At 39.9% G+C, this 19734-nt stretch overlaps 1 protein-coding gene across 1 annotated transcript; it reads left to right on the top strand.

The window, feature by feature from the left end:
• The first annotated feature begins 436 nt into the window (after nucleotides 1-436).
• Nucleotides 437-19695, top strand: LOC122558055 (fascin-like). Its single transcript, XM_043706378.2, has 6 exons — nucleotides 437-962; nucleotides 1845-2126; nucleotides 2993-3111; nucleotides 10798-10954; nucleotides 14631-14804; nucleotides 19490-19695. The coding sequence occupies exons 1-6, from the start codon at nucleotides 437-439 to the stop codon at nucleotides 19693-19695; spliced, it is 1464 nt and encodes a 487-aa protein (XP_043562313.1).
• Nucleotides 19696-19734: the final 39 nt, after the last annotated feature.

Below are 19734 nucleotides of genomic sequence, written 5' to 3'. Positions count from 1 at the left end.
GGGATTTCGACATTCTGGTCAAAGGTGATTTTCTTTAGGAATGTTTGTATTTTTTTCTATGTCTTGTGCTCGATCATTCTACAATCAGAATATTGTCAACAGTTTTGGAGAAATTATTTACTGCACACTTAGAACAATATGAATTGATTAGTATACACAAAATCAATTTTTTTGTTTATAGAAACTTTGCGAATGGAATTGGGAAATGCAAATTAGAAATATTTGGTCAGTGATCATGAGTTTGTAATTTACTAATGTCCACGTCACACCTTTTATCTTTATCTCATTCACAACGTTCACAGTGATTTTCCCTGATGTCATAAAGATACTTTATGTCACTGTAGTTACCTTGCTCCAGTGTACTGATGATGTCACAGAGGTACAAAACTAACACTGTGCTGGTAACGCTTGCAGCTTAAAGTGTAGACAGGGGAAGATGGTTTACAGGGTGCTTCCAGTTGGTTTGATTAATTCAGCCCAGAAATACTTGACAGCAGAGAATTTCAATTTCAGGGTGAATGCTACCAGTACCATCTTGAAGATAAAACAGATTTGGACTATAGAGGTTTTGAAGGAAAATTCCCCTATGGTCCACATCAGGAGCTCTCTGAGGAGGTACTTAGCTGGAGATAATAATGGGAAGATCACTTGTGATCGGGAGATTCCCAATCCTTACAATAAGTTTGTAATGATTATGCATCCAGATGGCAAGGTGTCCTTCCAGTCCGAGGAAACAAAACGATACTTAGGAGGAGCAGAAGACAATATCACTTGCTTTGCTCAGGCAATCTCAGAAAGTGAAAAATGGGTACTGCATCTAGCCATCCATCCCAACATCAGCATGTTCAACCAAGGCAAGAAGAAATATCTGCGCTATGATGCTAATGAAAATGCAGTACAATGTGACAGTGAGTTGCCTTGGGGCCGAAACTGTGTTGTGACACTCATGTTTAACTTCAAAGGTACATGAAATTTTAAAACTGATTTTGTACAGTTCTTAAGATTCTGCTGATATTGTACATTTTCACCAATTTTCTTCAGCCTCATGCCACTGAAGTTCCAATTGATAGTGAAGGACAGGTTAAATCACTAGCTAATAAAGTTCTCTCTGTTGTTCCCTTCATACATCCCTGGTGATATGCACAACAATGTAACCTACTTGAAGGCAAAATGTTGAATTTCAGGCAATAGTATTTAAGAATCAATATTTTCCTTCTCATTTTCTCCATTCATCAAGATATGAGGGTGCTAACTGCTTTGAAAGGTTATAATTCCACATTAGAACATAAGAAATATGAGTAGGCATAAGCCATTTGGTTCAATAAGATCATAGCTGGTCAACAGGTGTGACAGGCCCTGTGAGGAGAAATCAGCGTAAACCTTTTGGGTTCGATGACCCCTCTCTTCACAGATGCTGCCAGACCTGCTGAGCTTTTCAGGCAATTTCTCTTTTGTTTCTGATTTACAGCATCCACAGTTCTTTTGATTTTACTATAGCTGATCTGATACTGATTCTACTTTCAGTATCAGATCAGCTATATCAAAATTGAATTCTACTTTCCTGCCTGCCTCCCTTAAAATGTGCAGATAAAACATCTGATCAACGCAACCTTCAACATCTTCCATAATCCAGCTTGTACTTTGCAGCAGAACAGGAGAATGAAAATGGGGTAGTTGTTTATAAGAGCAGAGAGGTCAGGGGTTGGTAGTTTGAGGATGGTTGTAATGGCTACAGCAAATCCATTAAGTCAGTTGGTTTTCCATCTTAGAAAGTTGAAAATCTTATATAACATTAAGATTTTGATTTGATATAGAAAAAATTTCATTTCATTTTGTTCCTAAAGAGAAGAAATACAGCATAAGGACAAGTAGTGGAGATCTTATTGCCTGGAATGGGAAACTTGAGCCCTGTCAGTCATCAAAAACTCTGTACACTCCGGAGATAAGGTGTGGAATGATTTGCTTAAAAGACAGTGAAGGAAGGTTCCTGACTGGAAGGGACAACTATATTAGAACCATCAAAACTGACAGTCCCAGCCTGGATGAACTTTTCTCTCCTGAACCCAGCCCTGGACAGGTCAGCATCCGATCAACACTAAATGGCAAATATGTTAGTCTTAAATCAGGTAAGAAACAAAAAGTATCAAGTGACACCAAAAGTGCAATCTGCTTTTACAAACATGGATGTTGTCACAGTATTAACTATTTTGTCACAGTATTAACCATCAAGGATAAGTTAAGAATCTGTTTCCTGATAGATCGTCAGAATAGAAAACCACAAATTCTGGAAATCTGAACTGAAATGAAAGCACTGAAACATTCAGCAGATTATTAGGATTCATGCAAGTTAATACTTCAAGTGCATCAGATCTGTCCATTCTGCTTTTCTAAGGGTCAATAAATTACTGACTACCTGGAATGAACTGCTAGAGGAAGTGGTGGAGGCTGGTACAATTGCAACATTTAAAAGCCATCTGGATGGGGATATGAATAGGAAGGGTTTGGAAGAATATGGGCCGGGTGCTGGCAGGTGGGACTAGATTGGGTTGGGATGTCTGGTCAGCATGGATAAGTTGGACCGAAGGGTCTGTTTCCATGCTGTACATCTCTATTACTAACACCAAGAAAATCCCTGGTTTAATCTCTGGCATACAATAAATAAACTGAGCTCAACAAAGACAGTCGCATGATGTTGCAATTGGACTCAAGATTCTTGTGCTCAGAAAGGGAAACAAAAAGGGACTTGCCAGAATTGCATGTGCTCAAATGCACACCTATGGGATTTGGCTTTGATGGTCCCTGTCAAATTGTCCTTTGATATTTATATTGACAACACGCTGCAGTGAATCAAATTCTAGGAATAAGTCAAACCTCTGAGGAGGGTCACAGGAAGAAAACTGGTGAGAAAATGAAGAGATTTCTTAATTTTAAAACCGAATACACATCACAATGTGTTAATTTTCATTAGAGTACTGTCACATTTCTTTGTTAGGTGCAGATGTCTCTGTACATCAGTCACAAGTAACAGACTCTGAGATCTTTCAGATTATCATCAATAACACAAGTAGGAAAGCTTGCTTCCGTGCTATTTCAAAGGACTACCTTGCAGTGGTGAGTAATAAACATATTTTCAACTGACTGAATGGAATTTTTGTTATGTCGTGGAGTGATTATGGAGTGCAGAGATACTGAATATGAACGAGGGAATTTGATGCGAGTGTTATCACTGTGATTTTAAATTATAATATTTTTGAACTTAATTGGAATGGAAATGATATCGTGTGTTAGTCAAAAAAGTATGAGAACTAAAGTGATGGCAAAGCAGTGATGAGTGCATGCTGTAAGGAGTTATACTGACAGACAATTAACTGCTTCTCATGTCCTAAGTTGCACCAAATCTCATTCACCCATTACCTCTGTACCCACTAACCTACACTGGGTCACTGGTCAGCAATGCCTTTCTTCAATTTTTTTCAAAACTCTCAATTATCAGGGTATGTGACTGAGGTGTTAGTCGGGGAACACTTTGAGACTAGTAACCATAATTCTATTAGTTTTAAAATAGCTATGCAAAAGGATAAGCCTGGTCCAAAGTTCCAAATTGGGGCAAGGCAAATTTTGATGATATTAGACAGGAACATTCAAAAGTTGAAAGGGGGAGATTGGCAAGTGGAAGACTTTTAAAAGTTCAGAGACTGCATGTTTCTGTTGGTGTGAAGGGTAAGGCTGAAAGGAGTAGGGAACACTGGATGACTAGAGGCTCTGGTCAAGAAAAAGGAGGCAGATGTCAAGTATATTCCACCAGGGATCAAATGAATGTCTTTAGGACTATAGGGGGTGTACAAGAGGAAAAATCAGAAGGGCAAAAAAGGGACGAGATAACATTAGCAGATAAGGTTAAGGAAAATCCAAAGAGATTCTATAAGCATATTAAGGGCAAAAGCATAACTAGGGAGAGAATAGGGCCCCTTAAACACCAATGAGGCCATCTATGTGTGGAATCACAAGAGATGGGTGAGATCCTAAATAAATATTTTGCATCAGTATTTACTCTGGAGAAAGATGTGGAAGCTAAAGAACTCAGGGAAATGAATAGGGATGTCCACATTACAGAAGAGGTGGTGTTGGAGGTCCTAAAAGTAGATAATTCCTGGGACCTGATCAAGTAAATCCCAGGACATTGTGGGAAGCAATGAAAGAAATTGCGGGACCCCTAGCAGAGATATTTGCATTATTGTTAGCCAAGGGTGAGGTGCCAGAAGCCTGGAGGATAGCTAATGTTGTGCCACTATTCAAGAAAGGCTGCAATGAAAAGCCAGGTAACTACAGACTGATGGCCCTGGTATCAGTGGTGGGTAAGTTGTTGGAGGGGATTCTGAGAGATTTGGGATCTACATGCATTTGGACTGGCAAGGTATTAAGGCATTATGTATAGTCAGGCTGGCTTTGTGTGTGGGAAATAGTGTCTCACAAACTTGATTGAGCTCTTTGAAAAGGTGACCAGGAAAATAGATAAAGGCAGAGTGTTGCACGTTGTCTAAATGGACTTTAGCAAGGTGTTCAACAAAGATACACATGATAGATAGATTGGTACATGGGATCTAGAGCAAGCTCGCCAATTGGATACAAAATTGCCTTGGCGGTAGGAGACAGACATGGTGGTTGAGGGTTTTTGTTCAGATTGGAGGTCTTTGATCAGCAGTATGCTGCAAGGATTGGTGCTGGGCTCATGCTTGTTCATCATTTATATAAACAATTTGCATGAGAATATAGGATATATGGTAAGTAAGTTTGCGGACAACACTAAAGTTGCTGGTATAGTGGACAATGAAGGTTATCGAAGAGTACAATGGGATCTTGATCAACTGGGCAAGGGCCAAAGAATTGCAAATGGAGTTTAATTTAGATGAATGAGAGGTATTGCATTTTGGTTAGACAAACCAGTGTCGGATTTGCACAGTTAATAGTAAGGCCCTGGGGTGTATTGTTGAACAGAGAGATCTCGGACTGCAGGTACATAGTTCCTTGAAAAGGGCACCATAGATGGACAGGGTGGCGAAGAAGGCGTTTGGTACGTTTGCCTTCACCGGTCAGAGTATTGAGTACAGGAGTTGGGACGTCATATTACAGCTCTCCTTGGGGTGACATCCTACATCCTGCAAATGAATACACTTTAAGAAAGCAGAGTTTTCAGTTAACTCTTTTTAGTTAGCAACAGAGATTTGTAGTTTTATATCTTACTTCATAACTTCAGGACACTGCAAAGGGCTTTATGGCCAACAAAGTACTTGTGAAGTGTTTTCACTGTTGAAATGTATCAGTCCATAGGCACTTACTATCTCCTTTCAGAAGCCTGCAAAGTAAGAGGTCTTCTTGAACTGTCACACCTATTTAAGGTTATGGATAGCATGTGGCTCAGTGGTTAGCACTGCTGCCTCACAGTGCCAGAGTCCCGTGGTTCGATTCCAGCCTCGGGCGACTGTCTGTGTGGAATTTGCATATTCTCCCCGTGTCTGCGTGAGTTTCCTCCACGTGTTCTGGTTCCCTCCCACAGTCCAAAGATGTGCAGGGTGGATGGATTGGCCATGCTAAATTGCCGATAGTGTCCAGGTATGTGCAGGTTAGATGGATTAGCCACAGGAAAATGCAAGCTTACAGGGATTGGATAGGGGTGTTGATCTGGGTTAAGGTGCACACTACTGGCCAAATGTCCTCCTTCTAGATTAGAGTGGTGCTGGAAAAGCACAGCAGGTCAGGCAGCACCCGAGAAGCTGGAAAATCGACGTTTTGGGCAAAAGCCCTTCATCACGAATTCCAACATCTGCAGTCCTCACTTTTGCCAAATATCCTGTTTCCACACTGTAGGGATTCTATGATTTAAAAGAGTGCAGCAGCAATTCAAAGGCAAGTTTCCTTTTGTAAACTCAAATATAGCAGAATCTAAACATTATATCTGAGTTTATGCAGCGAAACAATGAAAAGCACACCCTGTTTCGCAGATGCAGAAGATGCTGATGAACAAAGTAGTTGAATTGAAAATGATGGCCTGTTTTACATTCTAACATGATCCCCCCAGAGGAAAATATATAAAGTATTTGGGTGGAAATAACAGAAAGACTGAATATTTCTCCAACACATAAATATATTGTTGTCAACCTGCGAAAATCTGCCAAACTAAATCTAAAGGACTAGGTATGGCTTCAAGCACATGTCCTATTCCCTTTTATAGCATCCACAAGATGGTCTGGTTCAAATTTGTCCAGGACAAGGAAAAAGATGGCCTGTAAAAGCTGGCTTTGGATTGGGGGAAGGCAGATTTTATTAAAGTAAAGCAGGATCTAGCTACAATTGACTGGGAAAGGTTCTTGTCTACAGCAAAGTCTACAGCAGAGCAGTGGGGGGCTTCAAAAAGGACCTGAGAGTACAGAGAAGGAAATGTAGGAGCAATAAGTTCAGAGAACCCTGGATGACTAGGACAATTCTGGACTGAATGAGGAAGTGCAAAGAGAACAATTCAACTGTGGCCCTAAAGGAAGACAGAAAATGCAGGAGGACAGGAGAGAACTTAAGCAATTAGAAGGGCAAAAGGAGGTCATGATAAAGAGCTTGCAAACAGGAATAGGAAGAATTCCTATTTTATAAACAGACTAAAGGGAAGAATTTAACCAGGGAAAGAGTACAGCCCATTAGGGAACAAAGAGGTGACCTATACATGAAGCTGCAAGATGTCGGAAAGGGGTTAAATGAATATTTCTCTTTGGTTTTCATTCTGGAAAAGGAGAACATAGGTACGGAATTCAGGAAAAGGGACTGGGAGGAACTTGCACAGGTTGACATAGGGAATGGGGAGGTATTAAAGGCTCTGTTGGGCTTAAAAACGGACAAATCCTCTGGCCCAGATGAACTGCATCCCAGGCTGCTGTGGGAGGTGAGGCAGGAAATCACAGGGGCTCTGACACAATTTTTAAATTCCTCTCTGGTCATTGACAAATGCCAGAGACTGTAAGATAGCTAATGTTATTCCACTTTTCAAGAAGGGCAGTAGAGATGAACCAGGAAACTACAGACCTGTGAGTCTCACATCAGTGGTAGGGAAACTATTGGGGAAAGTTCTGAAAGAGCAAATTACTACCCATTTCGAAAGGCATGGGTTAATTAGGGATCGTCAGCATGGCTTTACGAGAGGGAGATCATACCTAATAAATTTGTTAGAATTTTTTGAAAATGTGATCAAGTGTGTGGATAAGAGAAGTTCAGTTGATGCAGTTTATATGAATTTTAGCAAAAAGTCAAACATTCAGAAGACAAGTACCGGAAATTGGGGTTAGCACATTTTTACTGGTACTTATGCAGTGGCAGAAGGGCTGAAAGGCCTTTTCTGTACTGTATGAATTTATAAAATTAGATGATTAGATTACCTATAGTGTGTAAACAGGCCCTTCGGCCCACCAATTCACACTGACCCTCTGAAGAGTAACCCACCTGGTCCCATTCCCCTCTGACTAATGCACCTAACACTACGGGCAATTTAACATGGCCAATTCACCTGATTTGCACATCTTTGAATTGTGGGAGGAAACCGGAGTACCCAGAGGAAACCCATGCAGACACAGGGAGAACGTGCAACTCCACACAGACAGTTGCCTAAGGTGGGAATCGAACCCGGGTCCCTGGTGCTGTGAGGCAACCATACTAACTACTGAGCCACAGTGCCGCCTCAAAACTATGAATCTTTTCAAAATTCTTATGGAATCTTTGTCTACCACCCCAAGTAGTGACCTCAAGATCTTAACAACACTGGATGAAAAATTCTCTCCCCATTTGTCCTTAATCTTTTTAAACAAATTGTTTTAAATCTTTAAGATCAGGTTACAGACTCATTTGCCAACAGAAATAATTCATACTATTTACTCTATCAGAAGCCTTAGTGATGAATACTCTTATCAAGTCTCCCCTAACCTTTTCTGCTCTAGGGAAAATAATCCTACCTCCTCCAATACCTCCACATAACTGATGAAGTTCCTCCTCCCTGATGTCATCCTGGTAAACTTTCTCCAAACTTACTAAAGTGTGATATCCAGAATTATATAAAACAGGACTATTTCCATATCAAACAGCATAGGCAGCAAGTGATAGTCAGGGCTAAGTGATTCCACGATCAATAGATCAGACCTAAGCTCTACAGTCCTGCCACATCTGATCGTGAATGATGGTGGACAATTAAACAACTTGCTGGAGGAGGAGGCTTCACAAATATCCCAGTCCTCAAAAATGGTAGAACCCAGCACATCAGTGCAAAAGATAAGGCTGAGGTATTTGCAGTCATCTTCAGCCAGAAGTGCGATAGTGATGATTTACCTCGGTCTCCTTCACAGGTCCACAGCATTACAGATGCCAGTCTTTATCAATTTGATTTACTCCCCATGAGATCAAGAAATGCTAGAGTCACTGGATACTGCAAAGGCTATGGGCCCTGACAATATTATGGCAACAATACTTATGACATGTGCTCCAGACCTTGCCATACCCATAGCCAAGCTGTTCCAGCATAGCTAACACTGGCATCTCCCCAAGCATGCGTAAAATTACCAAGGTATGTCCTGTACACAAATTAGGACAAGTCTAATCCAGCCAATGACTGCCCCATCAGTTTACTCTCAATATCAGTAAAGGTATGGAAGGTTTCATCAATAGTTCTACCAGGCAGCACCTGCTCAGCAATAATCTGATCAATGATGCTCAGTTTGGGTTCTGCCAGGACCACAAGCTCCTTATGTCATTACAGCCTTGATTCAAATCGGTCAAATAAATTCCAGAAGTGAAGGGAAGGTGACTACCCTTGACATCAAGGCTGCAGTTAACCAAGTACGGCATCAAGGAGCCTTCGCAAAAGTGGTGTCAATGGGAATCATGGGGATGGGTTTGCTCTCTGATGGTTGGAGTCATGAAGTTTGGCACAAAGGATGATGATTGTGGTTTTTGGAGGTCAGTCATCTCAACACTCGGATATCTCAGGAGGAGTTCCTCAGCGTAGTATCCTAGGCCCATCCATTTGCTACTTCATCAATGACCTTCCTTCCATCATAAGGTTAAAAGTGAGCGTTTTCACTGATGATTGCACAATGTTCAGCATAATTTGCAATTCCTCAGATATTGAAGCAGTCCATGTTCAAATGCAGGAAGACCTGGACAATACTGGGCTGAAAAACGGCAAGTTACATTTGCGTCACACACATGCCAGACAACAATATTCTCTAATAAATACAATCTTAACATTGCCTCTTGACATTCAATGGCGTTACCAACACTGAATCTCTGATTATCAACATCCTAGGGGTTACCATTGACCACAAATTGAAACAGGGCTAGCCATATAAGTAAGTTGGCTACTACAGCAGGTCCGAGCTCAGAATCCTGCACTGAGCAACTCACCTCCTGACTCCCTAAAGCCTGTCTGCCATCTACAAGACACTAGTCAGGAATAGAATCAGAAGGGAACACTCCTCACTTGTCTGGATGAGAGCAGCTCCAACAAAACTCAAGGAGCTTGATACAAAACAGACCTCTTAATTGGCACCACATCCACAAACATGAATCCCTCCATCACAAATGCTCAGTGACCCTACTGACTAATAGTGTGTACCATGTCTAAGATGCACTTCAGAAATTTATCAATTTTTGGACAACACTTTCCAAACTCACTATCAATTCTTTGAGAAGGACAAAAGTAGCAGATACATGGGAACAGCACCACCTGCAAGTCAAATAGCTTCCTGACTTGGAACTGTATCACCATTTCTTCAATGTCACTGGGTCAAAATTCTAGAACTTCTTCATTAACAACATTGTGGGTCTACCTACAAAGAAATGGACTGCAACAGATGGTAGCTCACTATGATCTTCTCAAAGGTAACTAGGGATGGGCAATAAATGCTGGTCCAGTCGGCGATGCTCAAATCCAAAAAGTGAAAGTTTAAAAAAACGACAAAAATTAGGCTAAACTGGTTAGATCCCAGCTGGCTTATTGTGTACAAAGATGGGCACTACACTTGAGCAATGATGATAAGACTTTAGTGAGGGTGCAGAGGAGATGTATGTGAATGTTAACAGGGGTGTGACTATTGAGAAAGGAGAATGGAACCAATTGGTTAGCTTTTTTTAAAAAGTCAACATTGCCTTCCCCTGTGCTACATTATTCTATGATCTGCACCTCAGCTACTGCTTTAATAAATCTGGGTGACTTTCCTCTTAACACTTCCATAGTAGTAACTTTTCTAATTTTAAAAATTTACTTTACAAGCTATGACACCATAAATTGTTGTAGAATCAGCAGATATCTGAGAGTACTCTGTGATGAATTCAAATGCTAAAACGAAAGCTAATTATGGGAAGCCCTGATGGTTTATTGGATGCCAGTAAGAAATAATGACTAAGACCAGGAATAATAGAACCATTAATGTTAGGTGCCTGGCATTTGAGTTTTGTGATAGGCTCGGGGGCTGACGCAGCACAGCGTTTCCTGCTGGAATATCCCATGTGCAGACCTCAGGAAAGGACAAAATTATACTAGACTGTGAGTTTTACATCATTTAATGATGTCAGAGAAAATTGACAATACATTATTTGGGCTCAGACAAAGAATGGGCACTTGAGTGTGTTATTGAAGTGTTAGTATCTATAAAATCATAATGCAGGAATGGGTAAGCACCTCCAGGGGAATGGATGTGTGTTCTTCTAAAATTGGAGTGAAGGCATTCAATAGCATCTAATATCTATTCCTATTCTCTTATCTTTAAGGGCCCTCAAAATATAATTGTGGCGAGTCCAATCTTGACTGATGATTGTTGGTTTAATATTGTGTACAATGGGCCTAAGGTGGTTATTAAGACAGGAGATGGAAAACTCCTCACCACAAAGTCCAATGGTCAGCTTGTGGTAGGATACTATACAGCTGGTGAGTTACAATTTACGCTTTCTTCAGTTGTTGTTACATCCCTCCCATTTTTAGATGCACTTAGGAGTTAATAACTGTTGATGGTTGCTCCTCTGAAGCCCTCCTGGGCAAAAATAGAGATCCAAGTCATACAGATACAATAACAGGTAAACAGTGTGCTTCCAGTTTATGATGGACTGTGCATGCTGATCCCAGTGGTATTAGCGGTTGAACATATATGAGAACCAGGATTACAGTGGTGCTGGAAAAGCACAGCAGGTCAGGCAGCATCTAAGGAGCAAGAAAATCGACGTTTCGGGCAAAAGCCCTTCATCATGATTGCTGATGAAGGGCTTTTGCCCGAAACATCAATTTTCCTGCTCCTTGGATGCTGCCTGACCTGCTGTGCTTTTCCAGCACCACTCTAATCTTGACTCTAATCTCCAGCATCTGCAGTACCCACATCCACATATATGAGCACCATTCAATAAATTAAGAAGCAGCCACTGTCTGATATTTTAATCATAGGAAACAAGGAGTACTTGCTTCAAGAATCTCTAAATACCTGTCTTTTTTTAAAAAATGCTACATTAACTTTGTGAATCCCAACACATTCTGAAAAATTTTCTGTGCTCTACTGAAGGGTTTGGGGATCGTTCCCATAACCCTCTAGAACACAGAGCAAGGATAGATTGCAATTCCATTCAACAATTTTGTATCTCATTGGAGGACATCACTTGGAACTGGGAGAAAAGCTATGGATTGTATGGTTGCATAAGTACATTCTGAGGGTTGGGAGAGATGGTAGAGTATGGTGGGTGGGGTCAGAAAGAGACTTTGAGAAAGCAGTGCAGATCACAGATTGTTCAGTGGGGGGAGAAAAGAGGATGTACAGATAAATAGACGTGCAAGCTGTGTACTTAGTAACAGCGCTGCCAAAGATGTCAGAGTGAAACCTTGGAGCAATGAAAAAATCAAGAACTAGGATTTCAAATAAAAGTAAAATACTGTCGATGCTGGTAGTCTGAAAGAAAAACAAAAAGTGCTGCAAATACTTAGTAGTTCAGGCAACATCTGTGGAGACAGAATCAGGATTAACATTTCATCATTATAGATCTTTTATCAGAACAAACAGATTCTGTTTTTAACAATAAGAATTTTAGAATTAGTACAATACAGGTTGAAGAGCTGGAAATGAAAAAAGAACAGGCAAGACACCAAACTTCTGAACAAGGTTAGGCCACTATTGCAATACTGCATGCAATTCTGGTCTCTCTGCTACAGGGAGGATGTTGTGAAACTTGAAAAGGTTCAGAAAAGATTTACAAGGATGTTACCAGAATTGGAAGGTTTGAGCTACAGTCAGAGGCTGAATAGACGTGGAGGGGGGGTTTCCCTGGAGTGTCGGTGGCTGAGGGGTGACCTTACAGAGATTTTAAAAAATCATGAGGGGCATGGATAGGGTGAAGAGGCAAGGTCTTTTCCCAGGGCATATACTAGAGTGCATATGTTTAAGGTGAGAGGGGAAAGATTTAAAAGTGACCAAAGGGGCAACTTTTTCATGCAGATGGTGGTGCATGTATGGAACGAGCTGCCAGACGATATGGTGGAGGCTGGTACAATTACAACATTTAAAAGGCATCTGGATAGGAATATGAATAGGAAGGGTTTAAAGGGATATGAGCCAACGCTGGCAAATGGGACTAGATTTATTTTGGATATCTGGTCAGCATGGATGAGTTAGGCGGAAGGGTCTGATTCCGTGCTGTTTATTTCTATGATTCCATAAGTTTGAGATTATGCAAAGTGAAATTCAGGAAGTTCGAGAGAGGGGCATTTGGAAAAAAAAAATCAAGTCTTGAGCTACAGGCGCTGATTATAGTTTTGAATGGCCTAAGTGTGAATAGGCAATACAGGAGGTGGACAGTGATGTGAAGATTGATGTTAATAGTCTTGGTGGTAGACTAGATGTCAGGTTTGACACACAAACTGAACTCAAAATTTGGATTCAGTCTGAACAAGCTGCTGAGAATAGAGATGGATTGAGCACTCTGGCACACTACCTGCGGAGGGTGCTCACATAATTAGACAATGATACAACAAAGGACATCAAATCACACCTGTGCTGACTCTTTGAAAGACATGTCCTATTAGTCTACTCCCAGAATGAAGCAAGTGTTTGCTTTACAAGTATGCGTGCAATTTGTTTTAGAAAGATGTTTTAAAAATTTGAATCTGCATCCATCATTCTTTTAGGCATATCACTCGATATCCTAATAACTGATGTGCTAAACAGTAGCCTTCCTCATTACCTTTTCCTTTGCTGATGACTTTAAATCTGCACCCTCTGCTTACTGAGCTTTTCCCCTTCGACCACATCTGCACTAAGAAAAACAACCATTTCTTTTGTCTCTCTATGTAAGTGAAGGTTTTCATATCTGGTATAAAATAATGAATCTCCTTTGCACCCTTGCTATGACATTAAGATCCTTCCTAAAGTGTGGTACCTGTAACTGTGCACAATACTCCTGTAACCAGGTTTAATTGGCACTTGATAAAGGTTTAACATTTTGTTTTCTAACTTTACTTACTTTTATAAAGTCAACAATCTTTTAAGTTTCTTTAAACAGCCTTTTCAAACGTCCTACTGCCTCAAAGTACTTAGCTCCCCAATCTCTGTTTCTGTACTCTCGGTAACATTGCACCATTTAATTTATATTGCCTCACCTCATTTTACTTGCTGAAATTATTAACTTAACTGATGGCATTCAATGCAGTGAGATATAATGCGTCTACCCATTTCAGTCATCCATGTTTTTCCTAACTGTCATCTAATTGTTTATACCATTTCTAACATTGTCATCTGCAAGGTTTTAAATTATACCTTGTCATTATTGTATCAAAAATAAGAGCAGCACTTTTACCAGTATTTGGGGAACACCACTATACACTATCCAAACAACCATTTGCCTTGAGTCTTTGCTTTATCTATTAGCCAAATTTGTATCAATGTCGCTCATGCAATTTTGCTTCAGCTTTGTGCATTTATGATGTCGTAATTTATCAAATGCCTTCTGAAAGTTGACGTTGGTGACATCAACAGAACTACCGGAATCAACTCAGTTAATTAACAAGATCACCTTTGTCTTGCCAGTATTAATTTTGAGGAAATATTTGCTTATCTATGATGGTTGTCCAGCTGGCAATGGAGCACAATATCATAGGCTATGGAGTGAAGGTTGATGACTGAGAAGTGATAATGTTGATAGAATTCCACTTAAATCATGGCTACTGTAGCACTCAGACTGGGGCCAAACAGTGTCGACGTTACCTTCCAATTTTATGCATGTGAGATGGAAGACTGAGTGTGTGGGATAGAAAGGAAGGAAAAAGGAAGAAAACAGAAATAAAACGGAAGTTTGGTAGTCCCTGGCACATTGTGGAAGCTTTCTATAGTGGCCTCTCATCTGGGAACATGGTGGCTCTATTGGCTGCTCATTTAAAGAAGATGGGAGAGAAATACAAGCAATAAAAGGTGAAAGATCCAAAAGATTAAAAATAAGTCATCTACCTAGATTCTGAGTTTGATTTCTATCTACTAAGAAGCATTCAGCTGATAAAAACAGAATTTAAAAATATCTCTGAGGATTTATTCTGCGGACTTTGGTAATTATATTACAGTTTGTTTTCTTCACAGATAATTCCCAAGAATTCATTCTAAAACTCATCAACCGACCTCTCCTAATATTGCAAAGTGATTATGGCTTTGTTGCATTTGGTTCTGGAACACAAAGACTAGATGGCAATAGACCCATGTACGAAGTAAGTAGGATGACTTCGGATGAAGAGGGCTACTACCAATTCAAACTCGGTAAGACTAAATTCCATATAGTGCAATACACCTTTAAAATAACTCTAATTATCTCTAAGAAAGATAAATAATTTTATTTTGCTTTAAATTAAAGCTATTTTGAAAAACAGAGGCAATTTGGTTGTCTCAGCTTGTCTCCTTTTTACACCTCCCACCTATTCGCTTCTTTACTCCTTCCAGCTTTTCTACTATTCACTCTTGAATTGATTCTTACAGAGATATGGCTTTGTAAGTCAACCTTCAGTCCTTCAAGTATTCTTTCTGCCTGTGTCAGCTCAACTATTAAAGTCAGCAGTTGATGTCACTTGCAGGGAGGCAGCATGAACATGATGGGCCAAAAAGCCTTCTGTGCTGGAACCATTCAAACCAAATTCCTATTCTCAACCAATGCATTGGCTGCATCCACCTGCCCTCTGTACGCAATATGTGAGATGAGGGATTACTTGAACCAAGGACAATTAAAAAATGCAAAAATGTTTTAATGGATATTCTGCAAAAAAAAACTGATTATTTGTCAACATTCCTGAAGCTCGATTCTCCCTTTAAAAGTGGTCTTGTTAGCAAACCTTAATAGTGGGTCCTTTGGTGAAGTGTTTTGAAAAGTGGTTATCATGACTGTGAAATTACTTCTTTCTAAATAACTTTTAATTAACTGAATTGCCCCACCATTTCTCAATTCTTAAAGACAGACATCAATGAGTTATTTAGTCACACATCTTCCCTGTTTGAGGCGTTGAACTTTCAAGCTGTCTTTTTATGTTCATTTCCTCTCATCTAATCAAAAATCAAATTTTGGTCCTGTGTACATATGAAGCAGAATAGTAGTTTAAGGCAACATTTCCCATTACAGAGATCACATGAGCAAAACTCTGCATGAAAAATTTGTCCTTTCTTATCTCAAAATTCCTGTTATAAAAGGAGAGCAACTAAACTAATTGCTAACAATGGGTAAATCCTCTGCTTGAAATTTTCACTCTGAAACCTGTGGGTATTTTTCAACACCTAAAACATGAAAGATAGTGAAACAAGCTGTTTCTTTCCAATAGGTTACAGGAGTTAGCAAAATTGTACTAAAATACCTTATCATAGAGTAATCAAGTCCTACAGCATGGAGACAGGCCCCTTGGCCCAAACGGGTCCATGCTGACCAAAATGTCCACCCATGCTAACCCCATTTCCCTGCACTTTGCCTATATCCTTCTAAGGAGAAAGTGAGGTCTGCAGATGCTGGAGATCAGAGCTGAAAATGTGTTGCTGGAAAAGCGCAGCAGGTCAGGCAGCATCCAGGGAACAGGAGAATCGACGTTTCGGGCATCAGCCCTTCTCCTGAAGAAGGGCTGATGCCCGAAACGTCGATTCTCCTGTTCCCTGGATGCTGCCTGACCTGCTGCGCTTTTCCAGCAACACATTTTCAGCTATATCCTTCTAATTCTTGCCTATCCACGTATTTGTCCAAATGCCTTTTAAATATTGTTAATGTATCACCTGCCTCAATCATTTCCGCTGGCAGCTCATTCCATATGCATCCCACCCTGTATGAAAAAAAAGCTGCCCCTCAGGTTCCTTTTTATTCTTTCCCCTCTAACCTTAAACTGCTGCCCTCTAGTTCTCAAATCCCCAATCCTGGGGAAAAGACTGAGTGCATTCATCCTGTCCATGCCTCATGATCTTATACACCTCTATAAGATCCCCCCTCAGTCTCCTATGCTCTACAAAAAAAAAATTCGAGCTTGTCCAACCTCTCCCTATAACTCAGACCATTGAGTCCAGGCAACAGCCCTGTAAATTTCTTCTGCATTCTTTCCAGTTTAATAACATCCTTACTTTAACAAGGTGACCAAAACTGAACAAATGTTCCAAGTACGGACTCACCAACATCATGTATAACTGCAACATAACTTCTCAACTTTTATACTCAGTGCCCTGACTGATGAAGGCGAGTGTGACAAAGGCCTTCTTCACTGCCCTGTCTACCTATGACTCCACTTTCAGAGAACTGTGAACCTGAACCCCAAGGTCCCTCTGTTCCACTACATTCCTTAAGGCCCTACCATTCACCATGAAACTCCTACCTTGATTTGACTTTCCAAAATGCAAGACCTCACAGTTATCTATATTAAACTCCATTTGCCCACTTCCACAGCTGATCAAGGTCCTGTTGCGGTTTCTGAGAACCTTCCTCACTGTCCATGATACTGCCTATTTTAGCGTCATCAGCAGACTTACTATTCATGCCTTGTACACTCTCATTCAATTCATTGATATAGATAACATGCAGTAATAGACACAGCACCAACTCCTAAGGCACTCCACTAGTCACAGGTCTCCAGTCCGACAAGCATCCTTCCACTATTACCCTTTGCCTCCTACCATCAAGCAAATTTTGTATCCAATTTGCCAGCTCATCCTGGGTTGAGCTTCCATTGCAGCCTTCCATTGCAGCCTATCATGTGGAACCTTATCAAAGGCCTTACTGAAATCCAAATAGAGTACATCTACTGCCATGGCTTTGTCAACCTTCCTGGTCACTTCTTCAAAAAACTCTAACAAACTTGTGAAGCATGATCTCCCACTCACAGATGTTAAGCTTACTGGTCTACAGTTCCTAGGCTTTTCTTTGCAGCCCTTCTTGAATAATGGCACACCATTCGCTACACTCCAATCTTCCAGGACCTCACCTGTGGCTAACGACAATGTAAAAATATCAACCAGGGCCCCTACAATTTCTTCTCTAGCCTCTTGCAGTGTTCTTGGATATATCTGATCAGGACCAGGAGATAAATCCACCTTGATACATTCGAATACATCCAACACTCCTCAACTGTGATATGGACTGTCCCCAAGATATCACCACACAGGTTCTTGAGGGGGACTATTCTCTCTATAGTTATTCTTTTTCGTTTAATATACTTAAAGAACCTGTTTGGATTCACACTAATCTTCTCAGCTAAGGCTATCTCATACTCCCTTTTCAACCTCCTCATTTCCTTCTTCTGTAAACTCCTGTATTGCCTGTATACCTCCAGGGATTCCCTTGATCCCAGCTGCCTGTACCTGAGCCACACGTCCTTCATTTTTTTCTGGTCAAAGACTCAATATCTGTTGTTATCCAGGGTTCCGTATTGTGTTAGGATATTTCTTACATGCTCAAGACAAAGGCCACTCACATGAGTGAATACTTACATATTACTAACAAGAGTAAAACCTTATGCACACAGTGCAAGTCATTTTCAAATTCACCAACTGGGCAATGGCCTACTGGAGAGGTTCAGCTACTCCTTGATCCTACCTTTTCTTCAACCCGCTAAAATTAAAGAGTTTAAAATCGGGTTTTACAAGTTATACGTATGCTCCCCTACGTTTTACCACCCCAGCAGGGAAGTTGAATATCTCCCACAATATCCATTAATACCACAGTCTTTAGAATCCAATTGAAACCATGTAATAACTTTCTGGATTTGCCAGGAACCCTCTTTACTTAATGGAAGAATAAGTTGTCTACGAGTGTGACTTACACTATAATCTATAAATTAAATTCATGAAAAGGATGGAATAAATAAAAACATGAAATCAATGTGCCAGATTTCACTTGATTCTCAGATATATTTCTTACACTTAGGTATAAAACAGTAACAAAATATGCAATACTTTGCAAAATTTAAAATACTAACTCTGCACTAGCATGTAAAACATTAAAATATAAAATTGTTTCATTTCACCACCATGGAGTATTGAAATGGAACAGCCCCACTGTCTGTAATACAGGAACACAAGAGTAACTCCAGCAACCCTATTCAAAATATAAATCCATTCTCCGAAGATCAACCAAAAATATTTGCAACCAAATATACTTTTTTTACAGTTGATTCTGTTTTCACAGATGGTGACAAATCTGCTGACTATTTCCGACATTTTCTGTTTTTAACTAGCACCAACAGTTTTTTTTTGCTTTTTATTTATCTTTCACAATTGCTGTTAAATTTCCACACAACTTGAAACAGAGATTATTTGGGATGACAGCTTTCACTTTCTTTGTGGCAGTAAAATAAAAGAAAAAATTGATGAAATACCTCCACAGACTAAAACTTTTATTTTTTATTGATTCAACAATTATCTTATTTGATTATTTTAAAGGTAGTACCAGCAAACAGGGTAACAATGAGACAATTAACATACTCATATACTGTTTTAGCAGAGCTGATTTGGTTGCAGTGGTGAACATACTGTTTTAACGAAATGTTTAATTTCCAAGTTATTTCAAACAGAAATTAGCTCAATATCAGAAGTACTGTAAAGAAATCAAGAATATACAGTATTCTGTACTATTATTTCTTTTGCCTGTTTTTCTCTCTCTTTTCTATTTCTTTATTTGTGTCTTTTATTCTATATTTATCTTCCACTCTGGGAATTCCAGAGTTCCATCTTGTTTTTGATGTTGCAAAGTGAAATAAGACACATGAAACAGCAGGAAAACATCTGAAACACTCATACAAGAGGTGGCCATGGGACACCAATAAATGCACTCTATTGAAAATTCCACATGTTTCCTTTGCACTTTTAATTTTGCATTCCTGTCTTACACCAGACCACAGATTTTTCTTTCTGAACATTCAAAACTTCTTATTTATCTGAATTATGGTATTTCCCTGGTTAAGTTCTGTTTGCTTCTTTATATTCTGGTTCAGTGTCCACAGACAAGTATTGGGAAATGGACAAAGATGGCTTCATCAGTGGTACTGGAGAGCAACCAATAAACTTCATTATCCAGCTGGTTGGTTCCAATGTTATGATCCTCAAAGCACCAAATGGCAAATATATGATAACACAACAGAGCGGAGACTTCAAAGCAACAGGGGAAGATGTGAAGACTGCCACAATGTTCCTTTATTGATCAACTTTAAAAGATATGATCTTGAATCAAAACCACTAC

This window comes from Chiloscyllium plagiosum, unplaced genomic scaffold (genome assembly GCF_037043375.1).
Source record: "Chiloscyllium plagiosum isolate Xiang-an unplaced genomic scaffold, Cpla_swu_hap1 HiC_scaffold_18, whole genome shotgun sequence".
Lineage (NCBI taxonomy): Eukaryota > Metazoa > Chordata > Chondrichthyes > Orectolobiformes > Hemiscylliidae > Chiloscyllium > Chiloscyllium plagiosum.
This window is presented reverse-complemented; position numbering and strand designations above follow the sequence as displayed.